The 19435-nt window shown below is 40.3% G+C and overlaps 1 protein-coding gene across 1 annotated transcript in view; it reads left to right on the top strand.

Moving 5' to 3' along the window:
* LOC140212248 (protein mono-ADP-ribosyltransferase PARP6) overlaps nt 1–19435 on the top strand; it is a 111618-nt gene that overhangs the window by 41220 nt on the left and 50963 nt on the right. The window contains exons 6-12 of the mRNA XM_072282969.1: nt 801–891; nt 3063–3129; nt 5907–6056; nt 9023–9173; nt 11276–11329; nt 15492–15587; nt 16809–16901. Coding sequence (XP_072139070.1) covers nt 801–891; nt 3063–3129; nt 5907–6056; nt 9023–9173; nt 11276–11329; nt 15492–15587; nt 16809–16901 — 702 coding nt within the window. The remainder of the gene's footprint in view (nt 1–800; nt 892–3062; nt 3130–5906; nt 6057–9022; nt 9174–11275; nt 11330–15491; nt 15588–16808; nt 16902–19435) is intronic.

The raw sequence follows: 19435 nt of genomic DNA on the forward strand, positions 1-19435 counted from the left end.
GAAGTAGAGGAAAACTGACAAATATACAGATATTTTGTGTATTTCACTCCTTGATTATGAATACTTGATATACAATTTTTTTTTCATCCTGTCGTTAACTCTTTGACAAACATGTCTTCAATATAGAAAGCTACTTTTAGTTTCACACAAAATTCTGGAGGAAATCAGCAGTCAGGCAGCATCTTTGGAAATGAATAGATAGTCAACATTTCGGGCCGAGGGCAGCATTTTGTCTGTATTGCTTTGGACTACCAGCATCTGCAGACTTTCTTGTGTTTATGATTTGCTAATTTTAATTACAGTGAATTGCTTGAAACTTTCTGAATTTGGAAATAAATTCTACCAAAATTCCCATAATGTATTTTGCCCAATTTTTCATTAAAACATTTTTCCAAGACTACAAAACTTTGATATATACTGCATAGTACATAAAAGGTAAGCTAGTTTGGTAAAACTATTAAGTAACACACACAAAATGCTGGAGGAACTCAGCAGGTCAGGCGCATCTATGAACGGAGTCGACATTTTGGCCTGCTACCCTTTATCATGAATTAATCATGAGTTAGGCTGAATGGTCTCAGCCCGAAACATCGACTCTTTATTTCCTTCCATAGATGCTGCCTGGTTTGTTGAGTACCTCCAGTGTTTTATGTGTATTACTCTGGGTTTCCTGCATCTGCAGAATCTCTTGTGCTATTGTAACTCTTGGCTGTTATAGCATCAGATGTAAACTATTAACTAGAACTGTGTCCAAGGACAAACCCTGGCTTGCTTATGTAATCGGTGCAATTTCTTGATAGGAGGAGATTGCAACAGCCTGGAAGGTGGTGAGGATAGAGCCCATTATACTCAGACTCAGATTCTCATTGTCACAATACCTGGATGGACCTGGTAAGTGCCATTCATGAACTTCACTCATCTTCTGTTGGAAACTACCACCCACCATTCAGTCAGTTTTGTTTAAAACTTTTTGATTCACGTTTTGGATCTGAATGTTACTAAACAAGACCAGAGCTTATCACTTATTCCTTGAGTGCTTAAAAATTTGTTTGTGAGCTGCTGTTATGGACTACTGCGTTCTCTTGTTAAGGTCAATGTCAAGTTTATCCTCATATGCACAAGTACATTTATGCACAGATGCAATAGCAGCCGTACTTGCAGCAGCATATCTGGGACATTGTATCAGATAAGTAATATTCAAAAGAAAAACATAAATTGAACATAAAATCTACACAAATATTACAAGAAAGAACATAGTTAGAACATTAATCTCTGTTCCAGTGTTATGGTGTGGAAATAAAAAAAATATGTAATTGAAGAATTCTCGAACTAGCCACACCACAAACATAATTGATATCCACTATCTCATTTCATGTCTGAAAACAACTGGAGAAGTCACTTAATAATACTCAACAAAATTGAACTTAGATTCATTTTAAGTTGATTCAGTGCTGTTTAATAATTAAAACAGGTTAGGTCTCAAAATGACTGCACTAGGAGTACTTGTCTTCACTAATTTCTTAACCCAGATGTTTTAAGTTCCACTCTAGAACTGGAGCTGATAAGTTCTTGTCTAATCAGTTTGACCAACATTAAAGGGGAGGACCTGTATCGCCAACTGCCACAAAAATTAATTAATAGTTTGGAACTGTCTCTGGCATTATAAACAGGACCTGATTTCTAAAAGTACCTCTGTTAGTTTGAAGGTCTATTGGGATAACCCAAAGCCAGTAAAGACACTATATAAATGCAAGCCCTTTCATCTGAACAAAATGGTAATTGGCCCTTGTGGACAATATTGAAGATCACCAAAGAATACCATGGGATTATAGATCAATTGCGGATACAGGTGGAAAGATGGCAGATTTAATTCTAGCCAAGGTGTTGCACCTTGAGCTATCAAATGTAAAGGGATTGAACACAGTTAATAGCGAGACCCTTAATGGTGTTGACCTTGGGATCCAAGTCCGTAATTCCCGGAAAGTGACCACACAAGTTGATAAGATGGTAAAGAAGGCACATGGCATGCTTACGTGTATTATCTGAGGTACTGAGTTCTGGTTAGCCTGCATCTGGCATACCACTTGTATTTCTGATCTCCCCCATTATAAGAAGGGTGTAGAGGCTTTTGAGTGGGTGTAGAAGAGACTTTCCAGGATGTTGCCTGTATTAGAGGGCAGGGAGAGGTTGGAGAGTGGGGTCTCATTATGGCAGCATCCTTCATTGGAGATGCTCACCATCTTGGACTTGCCCTCTTCTCATTACAACTATCAGGGAGGAGGTACAGGATCCTGAAGATGCCCACACAACATTTTAAAAGCAGCTTTCTTCCCTCCACCATCTTCAAGCTATTCAGACTCAAATCACCAAGTATTCAGATACGTGCTTTGTTTATTGAGCTTCTCCAGTATGATCCAATAGAATTTTCAGCATATAAATTTGTTCCCTTTACAAAAGCAATGAAGTTTTGTAAAAGCTACATAAAGAATTGGTGAAGCTGCAATGGGAGTGTTGCTATCGGATTCTAAGAAGCGTGAGAGGGTTCTTGGGAACATAAAGGGAAGATTAGCTGCCATGGGAGCAAGGATTGTAGTAACAAAATTATTCTGGAGAAGCTACAGTTGCTCTCCTTGGAGCAAAGAAAGTTGAGGGGTGGAGATGTACACTATCATGACTGATTTAGGCAGGGTAGATAGAGTGAACCTGTTTCCTTTATTAGATGGTTCATGGATTAGTGGACTCAGGTTAAGGTGACAGGTAACAGACACAAGAGTGATGTGAGAGCAGTAGAGAGTTCTGATGATTTGAAATTCATTGCCTCATGGGATTTTGTGTGCAACCAGAGGCAATTAATATTTCAGAAGGCACTAAGTACTGTAGAATAAGAATGAAGGAAGTTCTCTGCACAGACCTGGTATGGCCTTAATAGGCTGAATTACCTCCTTACATACTGTAACATATATATGTTATGAATGGAATTTCAGAAGCAATGTTGAAAGTTCTTCCATCACCCTATTGCACACCAAAGACTTCATAGGTGGTATTTATTAATCTGTCAACAGAGCCGTCAGTAGATGTTTTTCAGCCATCCAACAAGGAAGGATTTGGTCTTGGCCTCCAACTAAAGAAGTAAGTGTAACATTCTCCACTAAAAAACTTTACTAAGCCAGTCTTAATCATACCGATTCTAGCTGTATATATAGTTCCATTGTAGTATTCAAGTTTATTAAAAGGTTGTTGAGTTGATGTTACGTGGTTATTGTAAATTGTACCCACAACACTTTCTTTTTATTGCATTTTAAAAGAAGATTATTTTTATTTTTTAATACAAGTTCCCAATGTAATGAAAGTCTTGAAAATCAAATGGATTCCCTTTCAGAGGTATGCTTAAGTAGTTTGCCATCACATCTGATGCAACTATATTTTTTAATTAAATAAAAAGCTTTTAATAAATTCCATTTCACAGAAGAATACTACTGTGGACATTTGATTGTATTTATGAAGCATACACTTCAAATAGATTATGTGTCCTGAACAAAATGTTTCCTTAACCAGTCTAAAACTTGATAAAAGGTGTGGTGTCAGTTGTCATTGTGTTAATAGTCTTCTTGTCACTGCAAAGGAATTTTCCCAAATCTTAATAAGTAGTCAAAGGATGAAATCTGAACTGTCTAGCTACTGAGGGACTGCTATACCTCTCCAGGTTGGATCACTCTTGTGGGTAGTATTGAGTGAGCACTATACTCTCAGGGGTGGGATACATTGGAGCAAATCTTAAAATGAATCCAGTTGGATGTAAAAGATACAAAGATATTTGTCCAATATATGTCTTCCATGGTATGCTGGACAAAAATTAACCAACCAGACCTTGTTGCATTTGATACTGATGTGCAATGGAAAAATATTCAGTTTCCCAACAGTAATACTTCTTGCCCTATTCATAACTCAAATGACCAAAATAACCAATGTTAAGTTCAATTGGGATCAGAAAATATCTGTACCCGGAGAGGGGCGAGAGTGTGGAAATGGTTTCCACTGGAAATGGTTGAAGTGAATTGAATAGATTATCATAAGGGAAGGCTTGACCAGCAAAGTAGAGTGAATGGATTAGAGACTTTTGTTGGTCATTTCAGATGTGGGAAGTAATGAGGGAAGCTCATGGAGCTTAAGGCTAGCATGCTTTGATTGAGCTGAATGGTATGTATCTCTGCTGTAAATCTCTTGATCTCACAACTTATTATGAATACAATAATGCATCTGAATATTTTCTAAGGGCATTAAATTTCCTTGGGGTGACTTTTTGGTTCCTCCATTGTAAGTAGTTTACTCATGTGTCATTTGCCCAATGTTCTTCTTGCTAATTTTTGGCAGTTGGGAGCAGCTTTGAGGCAACTCTTACTATTAGTGCCATAATCCCAAGACAATCATAACTTGCCTTTGTTGGTTCTGAAGTGGAGGGGGTGCAGACAGTCAGGTTATTAGTCAGGGATTTAAATAGCAGAGAAAGGAGGATATACTTTATAAAACATTGGTCTGCTGGAGTACCGAGTGCATTTCTAGTCACCACACCACAGGAAGGATGTCATGCCAGGTTGTGTTTATTGTCAGGTGTACAAGTATGATTAGATACAGATACAACATGGGCACGTAGGTACAGATATCACACAACATAAATTATAGAAGGTGCTGGGGGAGAGGGGGAGAGAGAGACTGCACAAAAACAAGAACTACATTCATAAAAAAGACACAGAGATGAGTCCATAATAGGACAAGAGGTGGTCCATCATATTCCATTGTTGCTCGATTGCCATTACAGGGTGTTAGAATTGACATACCAGGCCATTATGTGATAATGCTGGAGAGGAGGTTCACCAGGGTGGAGTGTTACAGTTATGAAGAGAGACTGGAGAGGCTGGGTCTGTTTTCCCTGAAGTGGAGGGAGTTCAGAGGGGACATGACTGAAGTATATAAAATCATAAGACCTGTCTCATGCTTTATTGATTGAAGATGTTCTTGGCTCTAGTTCTTTGCTTTTAATATTGACAACATTGGCTTATGATTGACATTGCATCGATCCATATAGTCCATAAGACCATGAGACATAGGAGCAGAATTAGTCCATTCAGCCCATCAAGTCTGCTCTACCATTCCATCATGTTTGATTTATTATCCCTCTCAAACCTATTCACCTGCCTTTTCCTCCTATCCTTACTAATCAAAAACCTATCAACTTCCACTTTAAATATGTTCAATGACATGGCCTCCACAGCCATCTGTGGCAGTGAATTTCACAGATTCACTATCTTCTGTTCTAAAGGGATGTCTTTGTATTCTGAGGCTATGTCCTCTAGTCCTAGACTCCCCCATTATTGGAAACATTAACCCCAAGTCTGCTCTATCTAGGCCATTCAATATTTGATAGGTTTTAATGAGATCCCTCCTCATTCTCCTAAACTCTAGTAAGTACAGGCCCTGAGCCATCATACCCTCCTCATATCGCATACTGTATAAATAGGGAACTGCAATTACATACTTTATATTTCTAGATTGTAGGAGTCATTTTCCTTTAGAGGCGAACAAAACTAGAGGGTGTAGATTTAGGGTAAAGGGTAAGGGATTTGGAAAGGATATGAGGTGAATGTATCCACCCAGAGAGAGGTGAGTACCTGGACCGCACTGCCAGAGAGGGAGTTGGAAACAAGGCTGTTGACAGCATTCAAGAAGAATCTAAATGAGCACTTGAATCACCTAGGCATAGACTGATATTGGTCCATGTGCTAGAAGATGGTATTAATGCAGATGGCTGCCCAGTGGTCAACATAAATTTGGTGGGCTTCCATGCTGTATGAATCTATTTTAAAGGAGTGGTGTACAATGGTCAATGTCTTGCGTTTTGTGTTTTACAGGATTCTGGGAATGTTTACTTCTCAGCAGTGGAAGCACCTGAGCAATGACTTCCTGAAACACCAGCAGGAGAAGAGGCAGAGTTGGTTCAAATCCAGTGGTGCAGTGAAGAAATTCCGATCAGGGCTCAGCATCTTCTCTCCCATTCCAAAGTAAAGGGCACATGGAGCTTGGTGGTGGTTTTTTGTTAAGAGCCAAGGGCTAGGGTAGAATTTGGCTAGAACAAAGCAAGGGTACTGGCTTTAATAGCTTATCCCTGGAGGTCTGATTGCATGACCACCCAAGTATGAGTATCATTCCTTAAGTCCATAAGACCAGAATTAAGCCATTTGGCCCATCGAGTTTGCTCCACCATTCTATCACGGCATTTCTATTACCCCTTTCAACCCCATTCTCCTGCCTTTGCCCCACAACCTTTGCTGGCCTTACTAATCAAGAACCTATTAATCTCTGTTTTAAATATATCCAATAATGTAGCCTCCACAACTCTCTGTGGTAATGAATTCCACAAATTCACCACCCTCTGGCTAAATAAATTCCTCTTCATCTCTGTTTTAAATTGACATCCTTGTATTCTGAAGCTGTTTCCTCTGCTCTTGGACTGTCTCAATTCAGGAAACATCTTCTCCTTGTCCACTCTATCTAGGCCTCTCAATATTTGACAGATTTCAAAGAGATCTTCCCTCGTTCTTCTAAATTGCAGCCAGTACAGGCCCAGAGCCATCAAGTGCTCCTGAGGTGTTGACCCTTTCATTCCTGGGGTCATTCTCATGTTATTTCTGATCAAAGAACATCTTAAAGGGACTTGAATGTAGCATAGCAGTTAGCATAATGCTATTACAGCGCCAGCGACTTGGGATCAATTCCACCGCTGTCTGTAAGGAACTTGATAAGGTGTCACATAAAAGACTTAACCATAAGGATGCATAGAGCTGGGGGTGACGTTTGAGCATGGAGAGAGAATTGGTTAACCAATAGAAGGCAGAGAGTAGGGATACATGGGTGTTTCTCTGGTTAGCAGTAAGTGGTGTGCCACAGGGATCGGTGCTGGGCCTACAACTGTTCACGGTGTACATTAACGATCTAGAAGAGGGGACCGAGTGCAGTGTATCTAAGTTTGCTGATGACACTAAATTGAGTGGAAAAGCAAATTGTGCAGAGGATATGGGGAGTCTGCAGAGAGATACGGATAGGTTAAGTGAGTAGGCAAGGGTCTGGCAGATGCAATACAATGTTGGTAAATATGAGGTCATCCATTTTGGAAGGGAAAATGGCAGGTCAAATTATTATTTTAATGGTAAAAGATTGCAGCATGCTATTGTGCAGAAGGACTTGGGAGTGCTTGTGCATGAATCGCAAAAGGTTAGTTTGCAGGTACAGCAGACTATCAAGAAGACAAATGGAATGTTGGCCTTCATTGCTAGAGGGATTGAATTTAAGAGCAGTGAGGTAATGCTGCAACTGCATAGGGTACTGGTGAGGCCATATCTGGAGTACTGTCTGCAATTCTTGTCTCCTTACTTGAGGAAGGATATACTGGTTTTGGAGGCGGTACAAATGAGATTCACCAGTTTGATTCCAGAGATGAGGAGGCTAGACTATGAGGAGAGATTGAGTTGCCTGGGACTGTACTCGCTGGAATTCAGAAGGATGAGAGGAGATCCTATAGAAACATACAAAATAATGAAAGGGAAATATAAGATAGAGGCAAGAATGTTGTTTCCACTGGTAGGTGAGACTAGGACATAGCCTCAAGATTCGGGGGAGTAGATTTACGATGGAGATGAGGAGGAACCGCTTTTCCCAAAGAGTGATGAATCTGTGGAATTCTCTGCCCAATGAAGGAGTGAAGGCTACCTCAGTAGATATATTTAAGACAAGGTTGGATAGATTTTTGTTTAGCTGGGGAATTAAGGGTTATGGGGAAAAGGCAGGTAGGTGGAGTTGAGTCCATGGTTAGATCATCCACGATCTTATTGAATGGCGGAGCAGGCTCAATGGGCTGGATGGCCGACTCCTGCTCCTACTTCTTATGTTCTTATGTAAGGATTTTATATGTTCTCCCTGTCACCATGTGAGTTTTCTCCGGGTGCGCATCTTCCCTGATGTATTCCAAAGACATATAGGTTCTATAATCAGATACCAAGGTCTCAATGGGCCAGAAGGTTACCATGCTGTTTCTCTAAATAAAAACAAAAATGAATACAAAAATAAACTTCGTTCCCACCTCCCCCAATGTTACCACTTGGTTTTATCACTAACAAAAGTAAGTATTCAAAGGAACTGTGTAATGTTATTTTATTGTATTCATAAATGCAGCATGGTAGCATCAGTACAGTACAATATGTAAAATATAAAATATAATAAGATGTATTTAGTTTTTATATATCTATGTATCAATTTATTTATTTAAAAATTAAGTCATGAAGAATGTGAATATGAATAGTCAGGTAGTGTACGTGGGTTCATTTAGAAATCTGTTGGTGGAGAGGAAGGGACTGTTCCTGAAATGTTCAGTATGTATTTTCAGGTTCCTACACTGATGGTAGTGATGAGCAGAGGACATGTCCTGGGTGATGGAGGTCCCTAACGATGGATGCTGCCTTTTTCAGGCACGCCCTTTAGAAAATGGTCATGATGATAGGGAGGCCAGTGCCCACGATGGAACTGGCTGAATTCACTGCCCTCTGCAGCATTTTCCAATCCTGTGCATAGGCCTCTCTATATCTGACAGTGAGGCAGCCAGTCAGAAGGCTCTTACGGTACATCAATAGTAATTTGATAGAGATATGAAATGAGCCAGAAAAGACAATTACTTCACTATCAGAAAAGAAAGCCGTTTTTGATGACATTAATACTAGAAAAAGAAAGTCTATTGTGTCCTATGGTGATTGAAGTTGTTTTTGCTGTTTCCCTGGGATGATCATCCCATCCTTCAATTGTAGCCATAGTCCACCTGTTGAGATAAATAAGTAATCAGCATGGGTTACCAGAATCTTCAGGTCTTTAAACAGATAGTGCTCACAGGATTTAAAATCTAATTGTGTACATAATGCCAAACAAGAGTCACTTCCTTGTCCGTTAACAGCTGAAAATGTCTCCCTGTTTCTTTTTATAGATCTCCGAGCTTTCCCCTCATCCAGGACTCTGTATTAAAGAGCAAACTTGGGGTTCCAGATCTCCGAGTCAATCGCATCATCAACCGCTCCATCTCCTGCACTATGAAAACCCCTAAGCCAGAGCTCTTTGGGTACCCCACCGCCAATCAGGCAAGTTTCATCCTGTGAAGTGTAAAACTCTGTTAATCTGCTGAATCATTGGAAAGCCTGAAAATCCCAAAGTTTCACCTTCTATTTCATTAGGTAACACTTGCTGTGCACTGACCCCTAGGGTCCCAGGCCCCATGTTCCTTTTCTGACATGCCAGGGTCCCAGATCCTGCACTCCCTTTCAACCCCTAGAGGTTTAGGCCTTGAGCTTCCTTCCAAATCACAAGACTGTCTTTCCTCTGCTCCCTTTCACCACACCAGGGGCCCTGGTTCCTGCATGCCTTTTTAGTTCACGAGACTCTAGTTCCTGTGCTCTCTTCAGCAACCCAGGGCCCCATAAAAGGTTATCTCATCAACCTATCCTCTTAAGGCATTATCTCTAATAGTCATAGTCATAGTCATACTTTATTGATCCCGGGGGAAATTGTTTTTTGTTACAGTTGCACCATAAATAATTAAATAGTAATAAAACCATAAAAAGTTAAATAGTAATATGTAAATTATGCCAGGAAATAAGTCCAGGACCAGCCTATTGGCTCAGGGCGTCTGACCTTCCAAGGGAGGAGTTGTGAAGTTTGATGGCCACAGGCAGGAATGATTTCCTATGACACTCTCTGTTGCATCTCAGTGGAATGAGTCTCTGGCTGAATGTACTCCTGTGCCCAACCAGTACATTATGTAGTGGATGGGAGACATTGTCCAAGATGGCATGCAACTTGGACAGCATCCTCTTTTCAGACACCACCGTCAGAGAGTCCAGTTCCATCCCCACAACATCACTGGCCTTACGAATGAGTCTGTTGATTCTGTTGGTGTCTGCTAATCCAGGCAACATCCCTGTAAATCTGCTCTGCAACTTCTCTAAAGCTTCCACATCCTTCCAGTAATGAAGGAACCAGAACTGGACACAATATTCCAAGGGTGCACTGACCACAGTTTTATAGAGCTGGAGTCTAATGAATTCTGGCACTCAAGGGATGGAATGTGGAGAAAGGCTGAGTGAGCTTGGACTTTTCATTCATTGGAAGATAGGTGAATAAAGTGTGACTTTATAGAGGTGTATAAAATCATGTGTAGCATAGATATGGTGAATGCACCTATAGTAAGTAGTCTTTTTCCAGGGTTCGGGAATCAAGAGCTGTAGGACATAGGTTTAGGATGAGAAGAAAGAGATTTTGTAGGAATCTGAAGGGTATTTGTTTCATGCAGAAGGTGGTCAGTATGTGGAATGGGTTGTCGGAGTAAGTCGTTAAGAAGATATAATAACAACATTTAAAAATGCACTTGGACATATACATGAATAGGGAAGATTTAGAGGGATACGGGCCAACAATGGGCAAATGGGTCTAGTTTAGACGGTAATATTGATCAGCATGGCCCAGTGGGCTGAAAGGCTTGTTTCTGTGCTGTATGACTCTAAGTCAGAAAAAGATAGGAGTGAATGTCTCAGATTTTATCACACAGAAGGAGACCATTAAGTCCATTGAGTCTATGCTAGCTGACAGAGCAATTCCATCCCCCCACTAATTTTCCTTGTATCTGATTCTCCCCACATTCCAATCAATGCCCTAAAGTTTCCACTGCCTCCTAAAAGAACAGCTTATACTGGCAATTAATCTATCAACCAGCACATCCCTAGTGTGTGGGAGGACACCAGAGCACCTGGAGGAAACTCACTTGGTCACATGGAGAACATGCAAACTTCATACAGACAAGAAGTAGGAGGGGTATGGAATAGGCAAGTCACTGCAGCCTGGAAGCAGCTGCTTTGCTAACTGCACCTCTGTGTCACCTCACTATACTTTTGCAATAGCCTCCTGAGCATTTGCTTATCTTGTCTGGAATAGTTTGAACTTTGTTACACCATAAATTGGAGAGTCATTAATCCTTCACTTGAAATAGGCATACTTTCCTTGTGCTGATCAATTCAGTGGAGTCTATATCTTCTCAAGTAGTTGCAGACCAGTGAGTTTAGTGGTTGGATCTGCGATGTGGTATTCATTAAAAACATTTACTCTTGATCGCACTCACTGCTCAGTTCACTGGGATGAGTATTCATTTATCATTTACTAATTATCCATTCCTTGTGCAATTTATTCATAGGCTGGGAGTCACTGTAAGAACATTCCAACATTAGAATATGGGTTCCTTGTACAGGTAAGTTTAAATAAATCATGCAAACCTTTAATCAAACACAGTGGTCATTCTTATCCTACCTTTTTCTGAACTTTCTACGCCTTCTGTGGTTTTTATTTATGAGGCTTATATCAATGAATAAGAAATTAAGAAACTAAGAGCTGTAAGAGTGGAAAAAAAACCTCACAATTATAAAGTGAATGTTGCATCATTTTTGTAGTCAATGAATTGAGGCATGGAAAAACTTAAAACAATCTGTTTATTCTGAAAAATGGAACACCGTCCACTTAAGCAGAGTCTCTCCAAACTGTGGCAAGCAAAACTTGTGACAAAACCACACACATTCTTCTGATAATAGCAGGATTATTTCCCTTGGAAGAAATAAAATGGTGAAAAATTACATCAGGAATCAATCAGATAACTACAGTGGGAGTTGACTGCAGGAGTGATTGACAAACATCTTTAATCTGTCTGGGTCTTGTAGTTTCCCTTCAAAGTCTCTTTTGGCACCCACTAAGGGCAGACTGTTGGAGGGAAGGGAAAGAGTTCTTGCCACACTGAAAATAATTAACAAAGTTCAAAGTCAAAATCGAGTTTAAGTACATGTATGTACAGGTGCAATGAAAAATTATTTACTGTACCTCCTTCTCATCTCTCAGTCAACAATCAGCTCTTTACTTTTGCTGACATGGTGTGAGAGATCGTTGTTGTGGCACCACCCAACATAGTGACCGATTTCATTCTGATATACTGATTCATCGCCACCTGTGATTTGTCCTACAACAGTGGTGTCATCAGCAAATTTGTGCTTGGTATTGGAGCTATGCTGAGCCACAGATTCATATATCTATCTCTATTAGAGCAGGGCAAAGCACATAGCATCGACATGCACCTGTGGTAATGGTTACAAAGGAGGAGATATTGTTACTGATGCTTACTCATTTAGATCTGCCAATGAGGAAGTTGATCATAGTCAGGTACAGAGACCCAGGTCTTGAACTTCATGATGAGTTTGGCAGGCATTATTGTTTTAAAAATTTAGTTTTGTTCAGAATTAGGTTTAATATCACTGGCATATGTCGTGAAATTTGTTGTTTCACAGCAGCAGTACATTGTAATACATAATAAAAAACTAAATTATGCTGAGATATACAGGTAAAATTGAATTAAATTATTAGTGCAAAAACAAGAAGAATAAATATTGAGGTAATGCAACGTATGTAGGGTCATTTAAAAAATATTTTTAAATATTTAAATATATTTAATAAAAATATAATTTAAATACATTAAAAAAGATAAAAATATCAAAACATTAAAATGTTAGGAAATTACATCCATGATATGTGAGATGGCCAACTATATTGATCATCCCTTTGAATAGAAGAGCTTACTAGGTCATCTCAAGGGGCAATAAAGAATCAACCATGGGTCTAGAGTCACTTATAGCCCAGTCTAGGCGAGCTCAGCAGCATTTCTTTAAGGCTTAAAGAGCACAAGCAAAACTGATAGGTTTTGATAACATTTGGCACTTTAATACGCCAATATCAGATCAACTTATATACGCAGTTGCTGCAGTCATATTTTAGTGTGTACTTCTGAGTTGTTATTCCAGGTCTCTGGATGTTGACAAGTACACACCATTCCCATTGGGTCAGCAGCTTAGTGATTGCGGCATTTGTTCTGCATCTGTAACAAAACCTGACATCTGTAAATGGGACAGACAAAAATAAAATATTGTATTAGATGCAAAATTTTTAATGTCCCCTGGAGACTGCCTCCGTTCACCAGCTGCAGGGAAAGAGTAGCCACGCAAGAGAAAAGGAATAACTCTGTAGCACATGAAACTTCTCAGAGAAGGGGGAAAATTCAGACTCAGAATGGGAATCAGGTTTATTATCACTGATTTGTAGGATGTGAATTTTGTTGCTTTCCAGCAGCAGTACAGTGCAAAGATTTATAAAAAATAGCATAAATTACAAAAAAATCGTGGAAATAAAGGAATAATAAGGTAGTGTACAGGAGTTCATGGACCATTCAGATATTTATTGTCAGAGGGGAAGAAGCCATTCCTAAAACATTGAGTGGGGTCTTCAGGCTTCTGTACCTCTTCCCTGGCGCTAGCAATGAGAAGAGGGCATGTGACGGATGGTGAGAGTCCTCAGTGATGGATGCCACCTTCTTGAGGCATCACCTCTTGAAGATGTGAGGAGACTTGTGCCCATTATGGAGCTGGCTGAGCCTACAAATCTCTTTGGATCCTGTGTATTGGAACAGGTGATGGCCTCCACCATGCAGTACATCTAAGAGATTTATGAGAGTTTCTGGTGACATACCAAATCTTGTCAAACTCCTAATTAAGTAGAGCTGGTGGTGGACTTCTTTATGATTGCATCAATATGCTGGGCCCAGGATATATCCTTATTTAAATTTAATACGTGGGAAAATGGAGGTTATTTTGTTTTTAAATATTTTAATGAATTGCTAAGTGCAATGACCAGACAGAAGTAATTGAAGTCCCTGCCTCTTAACAGTTATCTCTCTGTAGCCTGAGGTGCCCATTAATTCTTTCCAAATTTTCTGTGTTCTGTTCACCTCATCTTACATTTTTCCCATCTCCTTGCGGTTCGTGAAGTGGAGAGGAGCACTGAGCAATGGTTTCACGTATGTGAACATTGCTGGTGACATCCTGTGTTCTCCCAGAAACAAGTCTATCTTAAGTAGGTGAGCTTTAACATTCTGGATTGACTGGCAATAGAAGAAAAAAAAACACATATTAGATGCAAGAATTTGATGTCCCCTGGACTTTGACTGCCACATTCATCAGCTGCTGGAAGATACCAACTGCAGCAATGAGAGGTTTAAGGGAAAGAACAGAACACTGACTGATTGATTAGAGGGTCAACATGGGTTGTTGGGTGAAATAGCCTTCTACTTTTCTATCAGTTTCCACAATTCTGTTCTCCCTTATTCCTGCCCGCTCATGTAATTTGAAAAGCACAGCAGAGTCTGTAGCCCTGGAAGACTTGAAACTTGCAACTGACTTCACTGTAAATTGAGGTTCAAAACCTTCTGATGTTATGGCCAACTGATTCCGGAGGCCCAAGTTCAAATCCCACCACTGCAAATTTGCAACTTAAACTTAATTGTTGTCTGTAGCTATTGGCTTGTTGTTTATGGAACAGTGCTAAGAAATGCTTTCTTGTTTGTTAATACTAAAAGTTCAGTACAGTAGTGTCAGGTTGCATCTGTGGGAACCCAGTTCTGATGAAAGGTCTTTGACCTGAAACGTTCAATCATGTTCTCTTCCTACAGAAATGACCTGATCTGAAGCGTGCTCCCCCTTAATATTGGATTGCCAATGAAATAGTGGTGTTAATATGCTGTGTTCTGATTCAGAAACTCAGTACATGGAATCACTGGAATGAATATCAGAGTGCACCATATGCTGATTTTACACCATCTCCAGACATGAATTTTGAAGCCCAGGTCTGCTGATGTCCTATCACGAAGGAAAGCTGTCATGCTTGGTTGGACTGGTCTATTAGTGATTCCAGATCCACACTAGTGTGGTTGACTCTTAATTGATTTTTGAAATACTCCAGCATTTGTCAAGGGATATCACGAATATGCATTAAATGCTGCTACCAATGTCTATATCCCATGAACAAAATAGAAAATTCTCAGCTGCTGATCTTGTCCAGATTCCTGCCGGAACACCATAGATTAATGCTATCACAGCATACAACCCATTGTTCTTGCATCTTTCTCTTGTTCCTTAAATGATTGTCTACTCCCTCAACATTGTCTCCAGAACTTCTAATTTTGTTAGCAGTCTCCAAGTGAATAGGGAGCAGCAAAGTATCAGCTGGGGGTAATTAATGGGTCAAGCAGCATCTGTAGGAGGTAAGGAGTTGTCAATGTTTGGGGTCAAGATCCTGATGCTAGATTTTGACACAAAATGTCAGTGGTTCCTTTCCCCCCCACAGATGCTGCTCAACCCACTAAGTTCCTGCAGCAGATTGTATGTTACTCCAGATTCTTGCATCTCCAAATAAATACATTTTCCTGTGTTCCCCCCTTGTGTGTTACCGAAATTCAATGCATCACAACCTTTACATATCTTGATTAATTCACTTGAATTAGAGAGCTATTTATTTATATCTTCCTTCACATTTGTGTTCAGACAATGAAATATGCAGAGCAAAGGATCCCCACACTGAATGAATACTGTGTTGTGTGTGATGAACAACATGTCTTCCAGAATGGCTCCATGCTGAAGGTAAGCATGTCTAAATCTGTCTTTGTAGAACGACAGACGGAGTGGGGATTAATGTGCTTTGGCAATTTTGACTCAATACAGGGTCATGGAGCGATGAATCTTCCCATTCACCAAATTTGTTAACTTAGCTAGAGTTCTGAACATATATAGTGTCCTGTCACAGAGAAGGGAGGATCAGAGGCTACACTATTCCACATTAGCTCAGGAATCTGACCCAGTAGACGTTCACATCTTTAGCCTTACTTTTGCTTCCTCTGATTAAAGAGAAGAACAAAGAATTTCATTAAAAGTACATGGAGACAAATGAGTTTTAATAATTGCTGAAAAGGTAAAATGACAAGAAAAAAGATAATTTCACTTTTGGTTTACACACACACATCACACACACATGATAAGAGATGGACTCTTGACCTCACAATCTACATTGTTATGATCTTGCCCCTTATTGTTTACCTGGACTGCATTTTCTCTGCAGCGCTGTAACATGACACTAATAAACCAATTCCAATTCCGACAGAAACAAACACTCATGCGCTTGTTCTCACACTCACACATACATAATTTCTTGATGGAGTTGGAACCCCAGAGATATTTTAACAAAGTCCACAGTCTCCATCAATACATATCTTAGCAATCTGTGCTCAGTTACTTGCAAATTTGTCCGCTTTATGTTAATAGGCTCAATAATCTCCTAACTGTTCAGATTCAGATTCCAATTTATTTATTTATCACAGTGAAATGAGTAATTTGTGTTAACCAATTGTCATGCACATTCTAGTGGCAACATAGACTGCCTATAATGTTCAGCAGAACAACACAAAACTTTTCTAATTTCCTGATTATTTCATTTCCAAGTGCATCCTGCAAATGTATGCCAAAATGTTTCCAATAAATTTTCCATCCTGTCACCCATTACATTGACAACTGAAATTGATAGATTTCTAGATATTAGAAAAAACAAGGGGGACATTGGAGGAGAAAGGTGTTGAGGTAGATCAGCCATGATCTTGTTGTATTAAAGAAGAGGATGAAGGGGCTGAATGGCCTACTCCTGCTCATATTTCATCTGTTCTTATCCTGATTTACTGACTAGTTGTGCATGCACTGTACACACCACAATTGATGCTTGGACACTTTCAAGACATTACAATCCCGCTGATGGCTGGAGGTTGACGTGCAGTAGACTTGACCATTTTCTTTCTTTGCTCTGCTATTCCCCAGCCTGCTGTCTGTACACGGGAGCTCTGCGTTTTCTCATTCTATACACTGGGGGTGATGTCTGGAGCAGCAGAAGAGGTGGCCACTGGAGCAGAGGTAGGTGAAACAGCTGGAGCTGATCTGGAAATTGGAAGCATTTAGCTGCTATTCTGCTTCTGCATTAAGTTAAAACATAGAACATAGCACAGCACAGTACAGGCCCTTCAGCCACCATGTTGTGCTTATCTTTTAACCAACTCTAAGATCAGTCTACCTCCTACATAGACTTCCATTTTACATCCATGTGCCCAAGAGTTTCTTAAATGTCCATAATGTATCTGCCTCTACCACCATTACAAGCAGTACTTTCTACACACCCACCACTCTCTGTGTAAAATACTTACTTCTGACATCTCTCTATTCTTCCTTTATGCCCCCTCATATTAGCCATTTCTACCAGGGAAAAATGTCTCTGGCTATCCACTTGATCTATGCCTCTTATTGTTTTGTACACCTCTATTAAGTCACTTCTCATCCTCCTTCGCTCCAAAGAGCATAACTTAAGCTCATCATCCTGAGCCAGAGAGATCAGTCTCCCAATGAGCCATAGTACATACTTTGGATGGCCAATAATATCATCTGATGGTAAAAAAAAACATTAATGGAGGGAAATGAGCAGTCAACATTTTGAGTCGAGAACCTTCATCTGGACTGAAAGAGTAGAGGCAACATCTGTGGAGGAAAAATCCAGATGAAGGGTGTCAACCCAATGCATTGATGGTTCATTTTCTTCCGCCAATTCTGCTCAAGCCGCTGAGATCCTCCGGAAGTTTGGTTTCTGCTCCAGATTCCAGCACCTGCGGTCTCTCGTGGCTCTTTCAACTGACTGGGTCTGAAAGCTGTCTGGAGACCAGTTTATCGAGGTCCACAGGCTGGGATTTGATTAGTCTCAGATAAAGTGTTGCTCACCTGGTCACTCATGTGCAGACATTAGTCTTCTAACCAAGGGACCAGAGGACAATAGTAATAGTCATAGTCATACTTTATTGATCCCGGGGGAAATTGGTTTTCGTTACAGTTGCACCATAAATAATTAAATAGTAATAAAACCTTAAATAGTTAAATAGTAATATGTAAATTATGCCAGGAGATACCAGTACCTTAGCTCTCCTCAGGTCTACCACCAGCTCCTTAGTCTTTTTCACATTAAGCTGCAGATAATTCTGTTCACACCATGTGACAAAGTTTCCTACCGTAGCCCTGTACTCAGCCTCATCTCCCTTGCTGATGCATCCAACTATTGACTCCCAGTGAGCCTGATCCCAGCAGGGGACACAATCTCTTCAAGCCAAGATTTATGGGGAGAAATTAAAAGTTGTACGGAAATAAACACATTTAATTGAGAAAATGAAAGCTTTTCGATTTATTGCATCAACCAACAGATTAAAACGTAAGCCAACTAGAAAACTTAAATCCAGGTGTGTTCCTTTCAACATACTTGTACTTCAAGATAAGTGGGTCATGAAACCTACGTTTCTAAAGGAAGTTACCTCCATCCATTTCAATGAATTGGGATGAGAATGATAACACATACATCACCTACTCCAGCGCCGGCATTCTCCAGAGTAGAAGAGGTTTCCATTCCAGAGAACTTTGAGAACTGTATACAAACAAAACTGTTCGTAAGTTAGAAATGAACAACATTGGTGTGCAGGAGAGGGTGGCAGAAACAGCGGTAATGGGATAGGGAGCAGGCATGTGAAGGGAGTCTGCCAGCCAGACTCACTGACCCGGTGAGTGAGTGAGTGAGTGAGTCTGCTCAGTGCTCCTGGCTCTGCCGGGCTCAACTGAACCCTCAATTGCTGCAGTCTGAAAGAGGAGAAAGTGGGAAAGAAGGCAAGCAAAAATTTTTATTTAGAGATAGAGCACGGTAACAGGCCCCTGCGGCCCAATGATCCGACATCTCCCAATTACACCCATGTGTCCGATTTACCTATTAGCCTGTACATCTTTGGAATGTGGGGGGAAACAAGAGCATCAGGGGTAAACCCATGCAGTCACAGGGAGAACATACAAATTATCTACAGACAGCTACGGGAATTGAACCTGGATCGCTGATACTGTAATGACGTTAAGTTATCCTCTACGCTACCATGCTGTGCCAAGCTGCCTTGTTCGCACCGAGCAGTTGGCAAATTCATCCCTATCCATCCCGCTGATCTCCCAAATGTTCATAGGACTGTCTATAAGTCAGTCGTTTATAACCTGGTGGAGTCCTATAATATCTGTGCAGTGCTGTTGTGCCTGAATTATTTTGTCAGGGTTTAGATTTTCAGCTGAAGGGGCATCCAGTGTGAAGTTTTTACGGTGAAATACTTGGCATCTACCACAAACTGAGCAGCTCACCAAACATTTGTCCAATTATTTTTAAGATCCAGTGCATTCCAAAAGGTGGATAAGGTATTTATTATTATAGGGCTAGTCATCACTGAGTTCAAATGCCCATTGCAGAAGCAGTTAAAATTGATTAAATATATATATTCTGGACTGAAAGGCTGGTAGTGAAAACTGGAACTGAATGGTTGGGTGATTGCCGAACAATGGGTTCCCCTTGGAGAGTAGTGTAATTCTAAATGATAGTAAATGCATGA

This window comes from Mobula birostris, chromosome 18 (genome assembly GCF_030028105.1).
Source record: "Mobula birostris isolate sMobBir1 chromosome 18, sMobBir1.hap1, whole genome shotgun sequence".
Classification (NCBI taxonomy): domain Eukaryota; kingdom Metazoa; phylum Chordata; class Chondrichthyes; order Myliobatiformes; family Myliobatidae; genus Mobula; species Mobula birostris.